Here is a 9,964-nt window from a genome sequence, read left to right as displayed (position 1 = left end):
GCCTGAATGTGTTTTATAGTGTTCATTTCTTTACCTAACAGCTTAAACATTAAAATATATAATGCTATTGAAATTCTCATTTTAAAGTAGATATTTACAACAACAACAAAAAAAATTAAAACAATACACCTGCTATATATATATATATATATATATATACACACATACATATTAATACATCTATCTATCTATCTATCTATCTATATATATATATATATATATATATATATATATATATATATATACACATACATACACACACACACAAACACACCTTTATATACGTATATAGATTACCTCAAAGCCAATAGACATGAGCTAGAGAAATAACATTGGCCTATCATCAGGACAGAACATTGCACATAGGGAGTAAAAGACACACAACGGAGAATTTTATTACAAAAGACTTTTATTTACATTTTTAAAGAATAAATCATAAGACACCAGGATATACTGTATGTGCGTACGCAAGTTTAAACATCTGTCTTTGAGACTTGATCACAAGCACTACAGAAAGGTTAGCGTACAAGTAATGAATGTCAACCGCAAATCGCTCATTGTTACTGCGGATATAAAATATGTCTAGTAATCATAACTGTGGCAAGAAATTAAATATAAATATGGGTCTCTGCCTAGCAAGAGCTGCAGGTAGCCTAGATCCTCGGTTTCAAACCGTATCTTTGGATAAAAATATTAACGCTGATGTCTTTGCTTATGATCAATACTTCTATAACATTTGATGCAGATGAAATTCATTGGATAGAAACTGCAATACATGACTTACAACCGTTCCGGCTGGGAATACAAACTAAATATTGGATTCAATGGCAAACGGTGGGCTCTTTTTGTCTGTAGGCGACCAAGCAGTCCACTCACTCAATAGTGCAAATGGACACAAATCCAGTGACCAACATCATATGGTGGCTGCAGGTAGAAATTGTACGTTTCTGATGATCCGAGAACAGTTTTGCTGATAGAATGTTTCAAGTTCAGCAAGATCTACCATTAGCCCTTTTCTTTGCAAATACTACTCACCTACAGGGTCAGACAAATCATAAATACAGTTGTTATTAAAAATACATACAAAGATTGCAAAATCAATTAATCCCAGACGATAAAATGCCGTAAAGTAGGAACTACTTTACCATTTCTGGTTACCTCATGGTTGAGATAAACGAGATATCTCTACACCAAAATATCAGGATATTTTAATGTATATTTTTCTCTAAAGGTGCTAAAGTAGAGAAGCTCTACACCACCCAGTCAAAACCAGCCCACCAAATGATCTGACAGTGCATCATTACACAAAGCCATTTCACAAAGGAAATGGAATAAAAAATTACTTCTTTTCAATCTTTTTCATGGCAGATAAATAAGTTAAAGAATTACTTCCATATCAAAAATGTCAACAAAACATTTCAAAAGAGGGTCCCATTGTTTTCCCTGCGTTTGTATCTTTTGATTCATTTTGAATATGTCATCTTGAATAGGGCAGAGTCGAATGAATTCAAAGCCATAACACTCGACAAGTCTCTGCATTCCTGTTTGATCGTGACTGAGGCCTGAATAATGAGCTTGCCTATTCTCTCTTTAGAGATCATGGGGTGTGTTTGTGAAAGTGCTTTTAAGTGTTTGTGTTTTTGGCTAGGTGGATGTGACTGTGGTTCCGCTGCCTAGTTTGATGATTATCTGTTGGCAGTCGTGAAGGGTGCGTTTGTCGCCCAGTTTCTCCAGTGTACGGGCGGCATCGACCAGCATGCCCACCCTCTGCCCCGGAGCGGACAGGAAGGAGGGGGGCAGATACCGGCACGCCAGGATCACGGCCTCCGCCTGCTCTCGCTGGCCCGGCCGCATCTCACACGCCTCTGTGAAAACACACACACACACAAAGTAATGTAAACACAGTCTAAAATTAACACTTGCCAAGTGCCAAACTAAAAGCAGATAAAGTCAATTTTATCTAGGAACTGCATCATAATATATGGTGCACAATATAGTTTCAATTGAATTGTAACATTAATAAGCTGTTTCACCCTAACAGGTCACAAACTGACTTAAATGCTTTATGCAGACATTCGTAAATGTGAAAAACAAACAAACGTTGTTTTCAAAGTGAGGCTATCAAGAGAAATACAGCTACAAATGTTTCTGACACACTCTGTGCACACACAAACACAAGTGATGCATATTCACCTGTTCTGCTGCCAGGTGTTGTGCGGCGACGCAGGCTGCGGTCCAAGAGCTGGTGTGTGCGTGTTGGACTGGCTCCTGCCATTAGCCGGGCTGTGGCTTCATGCAGGAACAACTGGAGAGAGAGAGAGAGAGAGAGAGAGAGAGAGAGAGAGAGAGAGAGAGAGAGATGCGAGTTAATCAGGCAAGCACTGTACTTAAACTGGATAATCCTGCCTGCAGAAGCTCTGTTAAACCTATGCAAGAAACGTCTGTTTTTGCTTTAATATGAATTTCCTATTTAGTACTGAATCAGAATAGTGTTCAAACTTTCTTTTTTTTAAGAGCATCTGCTAAAAATGTAAATGTTCAACCTGTACAGAAATCATAAAATTAATTAAAAAAAAACTTATATATATATATATATATATATATATATAAAGTTTATTTTATTTTAAATGAAAACATACTAATTAAAAATTAAATTACATAAAAAAATAATACCATTTTAAATAAAGTAAATCCATTTACACAATTTAAAAGGGGCACATCATACATCTTAAATATTAGTTTCCCTCAGGGGGATAAAATAAGTAAAAACTGTTTATTTGATTTAAAAAAAAAAAATGAAATATAGTAAAAAAAATTAAATAAAAAAAAAAAAATACAAAAAAGAATAAAACATTGTTTACACAATTTAGAAGGTGTCAAATCATACTTAAAACATTTTTTTCCTGACAGAAAAGAACAGAATATGTAATACAAATTAAATAAAAATATTTAATTTAATAAAATTAATAACTAATTAAATTAAATGTAAAAATATAATACCATTTAAAAAACAAATATTCTTACAAAATTTAACAGGGGTCATACTATATACAGTATATATATATACATACACACACACACACACACACACACACACACACACACACATTATCATTTAGCAGCACTGTCGTGTACATGTGGGCAGTCAAATGTTAATGATTTGGGTTTATGGTGTAAGAAATCCAAGGATTTCAGAACAAGCTGTTTTTGCAGTTTAGTTTCAATAGGTGGTATTTCAGGAATGGGAAGGAAGATTTAAATCTAAACTCTTATCTCAAAAGAAAAAGGGAAATTTGATTCCATATGGTTCCCAACCCTGTTCCTGGAGCCCAACACTACACATTTTGGATATCTCCCTAATCAAACACAACCTGATTTAACTCATCAGCTCGATAGAGGAGACTCCAAGACCTGAATTGAGTGTGTCAGAATAGGGAGATATACAAAATGTGCAGTGTTGAGGGGCCTCCAGGAACAGGGTTGGGAACCACAGTATGACAAAAAAAAAAGTAAAGATAGGGTGTGGGGTGGGTTGAGGTTTGTTTGTGTGTTTTAGCACAAATAATAATGCAATATCTGCAATAGTTTGCTTAAATTAGGACATTTCTTGGTTCATTAAACTAGAGACAACAATATGATCACGTCTCATTTGTAGTCTTGGGCTTTGCCCTCTGTGTGTGTGTGTGTGTGTGTGTGTGTGTGTGTGTGTGTGTGTGTGTGTCTCACTCTGCGCATGGCCGGTCTGAAGCTCTGAGCGAGTTTGCGGAGAGAGCTCAGATCCTGCTGGAAGCCCTGCAGCTCTGCAGGTGATGCGGCCGTCGGAGAGCTCTGCTGTGACGCCACCTGCTGCTCCCTCCACACATTAGTGCGCGTCACCAACAACAGATCACACAGCAGCAACTGCACCAGCTATAGCAGAGAAACAAAGAGCAGTATGAGATGAGACTGTGTGCCACTCTAAAAGAAAATCCTCAAGATAATTTTCTTTGAGGGCACAAATAACATCCGTGTGTGTGAGATACAGACGGAACTGTACAGCACAGAAGAGACCAGATGAAAAGAGGAAAATAAATCTGTTGTAATAAAACTAGAACTGCTTAGTTAACAAGTTAACAATTTATATTACTTCATTTACCTAATTCGATATAGTTTCATTCTGAAAGCATTTGTATTAAAGGAATAATACAAGTTAAGCTCAATCGACAGCATTTTGTGGCATAATGTTGATTACCACAAAAATTATTTCATCCTTTAAAAAATTCATCCTTTATGTAAAAAAGAAAAAAATGCGGTTATAGTGAGGCACGTACAATGGAAGTGAATGGGGCCAGTCCATAAACATAAAAATACACACCATTTCAAAAGTATAGCCACAAGATGTAAACAATATACGTCAAATGAAAGCAAACACAATTAAGCCTGTGAACAGCGTTCTCTTGTATACATAAACCGAGCTGCACTTCTGGTTGTATCGCTCAGTTCTTGCGTGAACACGCCAACGTGCTTACAAGAGGCTGCGTGAACTCGGTCCTCTCATGTACGAGTCTTGGAGATCCACTAGAAGTAAACAATTATAGTGAAAAGGACTAAAATATTGATCTGTTTCTCACCCAAAGCGATCGTATGGCTTCAGAAGACATTGATTAAACCACTGGATTCATATGGATTACTTTTATGCTGCCTTTATGTGCTTTTTGGAGCTTCAAAGTTCTGGCAACCCTTCACTTGAATAGTTTGGATGTACAGAGCTGAAATATTCTTCCAAAAATCTTAATTTGTGTTCTGCTGAAGAAAGAAAGTCATATAGATCTGGGATGGCATGAGGGTGAGTAAATGATGAGAATTTTCATTTTTGGGTGAACTATCCCTTTAATGAATCGAACAAATGATGTCATGACAAGCTGAATTCGACTTGACTAATTAAAAATCAGTAATCATGCAACCATTGCGATTAATTATATAAAAAAATAAGGCGTTCAAATTTTTTTTACGCAATTAATCATATCCCCGGACTGTGATAAGGAAGATTCCTGAGCATTTCAAGCTTGAAGTACCACCTGTTTTCTCAAGGGGGCGGTAAGCGAAACTTCAGCTGTATAGGAAACGCGCAGCTTTTACAGAGAACAAACCAAACCTTCAGCAGACAGCACAACACGAGCACGTGTTCTTGCGTTCAAAACATAGCTTGATGGAGTGCAAATTCAAACTTAGAAAACACATCTTGAGATCCCCAAGTACTAAAGTACGTTTAACTTGACACAACGACCTAAAAACAGTACGTTTACGACGTAACGCAAACAAAGTGAGACACTCCAAAAGCATCCGTCTGACACAGGTGTACACTGAGGCGTCCTTAGACAAGCCCTCATAATAAATCTCAGACTGTCAAATTCAATTGCAAAATAGATTGCTGTGAACTGTAGGCCAATGATTGTCTTTCATTCAATAATATGGAAATAAACAATGCACTGGATTCTAAACCCACTTTCTGTATTGTCTTATCAATGCTTAACTCATCAGCCAAAATAATGTAATGCATTTTAATTATCTGAATATTATTTTTTATAATATATATACAGGTGCATCTCAATAAATTAGAATGTCGTGGAAAAGTTCATTTATTTCAGTAATTCAACTCAAATTGTGAAACTCGTGTATTAAATAAATTCAATGCACACAGACTGAAGTAGTTTAAGTCTTTGGTTCTTTTAATTGTGATGATTTTGGCTCACATTTAACAAAAACCCACCAATTCACTATCTCAAAAAATTAGAATACATCATAAGACCAATAAAAAAAACATTTTTAGTGAATTGTTGGCCTTCTGGAAAGTATGTTCATTTACTGTATATGTACTCAGTACTTGGTAGGGGCTCCTTTTGCTTTAATTACTGCCTCAATTTGGCGTGGCATGGAGGTGATCAGTTTGTGGCACTGCTGAGGTGGTATGGAAGCCCAAGTTTCTTTGACAGTGGCCTTCAGCTCATCTGCATTTTTTGGTCTCTTGTTTCTCATTTTCCTCTTGACAATACCCCATAGATTCTCTATGGGGTTCAGGTCTGGTGAGTTTGCTGGCCAGTCAAGCACACCAACACCATGGTCATTTAACCAACTTTTGGTGCTTTTGGCAGTGTGGGCAGGTGCCAAATCCTGCTGGAAAATGAAATCAGCATCTTTAAAAAGCTGGTCAGCAGAAGGAAGCATGAAGTGCTCCAAAATTTCTTGGTAAACGGGTGCAGTGACTTTGGTTTTCAAAAAACACAATGGACCAACACCAGCACATGACATTGCACCCCAAATCATCACAGACTGTGGAAACTTAACACTGGACTTCAAGCAACTTGGGCTATGAGCTTCTCCACCCTTCCTCCAGACTCTAGGACCTTGGTTTCCAAATGAAATACAAAACTTGCTCTCATCTGAAAAGAGGACTTTGGACCACTGGGAAACAGTCCAGTTCTTCTTCTCCTTAGCCCAGGTAAGACGCCTCTGACGTTGTCTGTGGTTCAGGAGTGGCTTAACAAGAGGAATACGACAACTGTAGCCAAATTCCTTGACATGTCTGTGTGTGGTGGCTCTTGATGCCTTGACCCCAGCCTCAGTCCATTCCTTGTGAAGTTCACCCAAATTCTTGAATCGATTTTGCTTGACAATCATAAGGCTGCGGTTCTCTCGGTTGGTTGTGCATCTTTTTCTTCCACACTTTTTCCTTCCACTCAACTTTCTGTTAACATGCTTGGATACAGCACTCTGTGAACAGCCAGCTTCTTTGACAATGAATGTTTGTGGCTTACCCTCCTTGTGAAGGGTGTCAATGATTGTCTTCTGGACAACTGTCAGATCAGCAGTCTTCCCCATGATTGTGTAGCCTAGTGAACCAAACTGAGAGACCATTTTGAAGGCTCAGGAAACCTTTGCAGGTGTTTTGAGTTGATTAGCTGATTGGCATGTCACCATATTCTAATTTTTTGAGATAGTGAATTGGTGGGTTTTTGTTAAATGTGAGCCAAAATCATCACAATTAAAAGAACCAAAGACTTAAACTACTTCAGTCTGTGTGCATTGAATTTATTTAATACACAAGTTTCACAATTTGAGTTGAATTACTGAAATAAATGAACTTTTCCACGACATTCTAATTTATTGAGATGCACCTGTATATACACACACACACACACACACACAGATCAGCCACAACATTAAAACCACCTGCCTAATATTGTGTGGGTCCCCCTCGTGCCGCCATCACAGCGCCAACCCTCATCTCAGAATAGTATTCTGAGATGATATTCTTCTCATCACAATTGTACAGAGCGGTTATCTGAGTTACCGTAGACTTTGTCAGTTCAAACCAGTCTGGCCATTCTCTGTTGACCTCTCTCATCAACAAGGTATTTCCGTCCACAGAACTGCCCCTCACTGGATGTTTTTTGTTTTTGGCACCATTCAGAGTAAATTCTAGAGACTGTTGTGCGTGAAAATCCCAGGAGATCAGCAGTTACAGAAATACTCAAACCAGCCCGTCTGACACCAACAATCATCCATGCGAATATCTAATCAACCAATCGTGTGGCAGCAGTGCAGTGCATAAAATCATGTAGATACAGGTCAGAAGCTTCAGTTAATGTTCACATCAACCATCAGAATGAGGAAAAAATGTGATCTCAGTGATTTGGAGCATGGCATGATTGTTGGTGCCAGATGGGCTGGTTTGAGTATTTCTGTAACTGCTGATCTCCTGGGATTTTCAACAGAGGGCGTTTACCATTCCAAATTTAGGATTTAGCTATACTATTAAATTGTTTAAAATAAAAGAGGGGAACTTCAATGGGGAGAGAATGTAGTAGGTAGTTGAATTTTGGAATACAATTCATTTTTATAACATTAACCTTCCCAGTCATAGATAAACGTAATGAAGCCCACCTGCCCACATCACTCGAAAACCTTTTTAATAAAGGGTCAAAACTAATTCACTCAAATTTGTTGGAAATAAAATGTCCAAATACTTAATGCCCTGTTTGGGCCACTGGAAGGCGCCTGGTTGAAAAGCCGTTACAGTGCAATATGCTGTCAGAGCAAAAGTTTAGGATTTAGACCAGTTCACTCTGTATCTTGAGAATTTAGAAAAGGAATTAATAATTCTGTGGAGGCAAGGCATAGATCTAGAAGGGTCGGAGACAAATAATGAAATATCATCAGCGTAAAGCAAAAGCTTATGCGCCACACCTCCTGCCACCACCCCTGGGAAATCATCATCCTTTCGTATCGCGGCTGCTAATGTTTCCACCTGCCGGGTGCCCCTATCCAGAATAAAATAATCTGAAATTAATCCATTCGTTTGAACCGCTGCTATCGGGTGTCTATAAAGTAACTTAATCCATCCAATGAAAGTATTGCCGAACCCATACATTTCCAAAATCTTAAAAAGATAATCCCATTCTACCACATCAAATGCCTTTAAATGTCAAGTGAGACGGCAGCGACCAGAATCTGATCATTCGCCACTGACCACATGATACTGATGAAACGCCTGATGTTATCAGAAGAGTTACGGCCCCAAATAAACGCCACCTGATCTATATGTAGAAGAGATGTCATAATTTTACTTAATCTGTTAGCCAAAATTTTTGACAATATTTTAACATCTAGCTGGATCAGGGAAATTGGACGGTAACTCTTACACTCACTTGGATCTTTGTCCTTTTTAAGAATCAGACTGATCTGGGCTTGTGTCATGGTTGGCGGAAGCTTTCCATTCTTTAATGATTCCGTTTAAATTTCTAACAAAAGTGGAGTCAGTTCCGTAGCATAAGATCTAAAAAATTCAACAGCAAAGCCATCTGGTCCCGGAGCCTTGACTGTAGGTAAGGCCTTATTTACCTCTTCAAGCTCCTCCAAGGTTATCTCAGAATCAAGAGAGTTTTTTTGCTCAGTTGTCAGTTTAGGAAGATCTAATGGTTCCAAAAAGTTTCTAATATCTTCATCAGTAGACGAAGACGTGGAACTATAGAGATCAAGATAGAACTCTTTAAAGGCATTATTAATATCAATGGCCGAAGTAAATATTTCACCACCAGCAGATTTCACTGAGGGAATGGTAGAAAAAGACTCTCTGCTTTATAGATCTAGCCAAAATCTCCCTGCTTTGTCCCCCGACTCAAAATACGACTGTCTTGCCCTGAACGGCCAAAACTCCACCTTCCATGACAAAATAGTATTATATCTGTATTTCAATCAGGTCAGTTCCCTGAGGCCATTAGACGACATTCAGCACTTCAGCTCTGCCTCGGCACTTTTAATATTCTCTTCCAACTCCACGAGTTCTCGTGCTTTGAATATTTTGGTTAATGAGGCATACTGTATGATCCGACCCCTAAGAACCGCCTCCCAAGCCACGCCCACAGAGGATACCGAGGACCAGTTGGTCTCCATATAAACATTGATTTCAGTCTTTAACATTTGTTGGAAATCAGGATTTTACAAAAGGGACACATTAAAGCACCAACTATATGATTTCCTTTTCTCTAAACTCACCAGGGTGTGATCTGAGACTAAAATGTTTCCAACTGAGCAATCAACAACAGATGAAAAAAAAAATAAAAAAATAAATAAATAATATATATATATTTTCTAGATTAAATCTTATGGACTGATGAAAAAATGTGTAGTCCCTCCCAGATGGGTTTAAAAGTCTCCAAATTTCTGTAAGACCAAGATTTGTACACATCCTGTGAAGCGTCAGTGTTGCTCTAGGGGGCTTGCACACTTTTGCTTCACTGATCAAGGACTGAGTCCATCAAAAGATTAAAGTCTCCTCCCAATATTATATCATGAGGGGTGCCAGCGACTTGCAACATCCCTTCAAGATCTATAAAAAAGCCCTGATCATCAATGTTAGGTGCATAAATATTAGCCAAAATAAGACTTTGCCCCTGAATTTCAGCTAAAACAATAACGACTCTTC

The 9,964-nt window shown here is 38.1% G+C and overlaps 1 protein-coding gene across 3 annotated transcripts in view; it reads right to left on the bottom strand.

Annotated features, from left to right (window-relative positions):
- Positions 1–391: 391 nt before the first annotated feature.
- LOC127451151 (sterol regulatory element-binding protein 1-like) overlaps positions 392–9,964 on the bottom strand; it is a 34,415-nt gene continuing 24,842 nt past the window's right edge. For all 3 annotated transcript variants that reach the window (XM_051715616.1, XM_051715618.1, XM_051715617.1), the window contains exons 17-19: positions 3,727–3,909; positions 2,194–2,305; positions 392–1,865 (exon numbers count right to left, since the gene is read on the bottom strand). In XM_051715616.1, coding sequence (XP_051571576.1) covers positions 1,645–1,865; positions 2,194–2,305; positions 3,727–3,909 — 516 coding nt within the window. In that variant the 3' untranslated portion in view covers positions 392–1,644. The remainder of the gene's footprint in view (positions 1,866–2,193; positions 2,306–3,726; positions 3,910–9,964) is intronic.

This window comes from Myxocyprinus asiaticus, chromosome 14, assembly GCF_019703515.2.
Source record: "Myxocyprinus asiaticus isolate MX2 ecotype Aquarium Trade chromosome 14, UBuf_Myxa_2, whole genome shotgun sequence".
Lineage (NCBI taxonomy): Eukaryota > Metazoa > Chordata > Actinopteri > Cypriniformes > Catostomidae > Myxocyprinus > Myxocyprinus asiaticus.
Note: the sequence above shows the minus strand (reverse complement) of the source record. Positions and strands in the feature narration are given on the sequence as shown.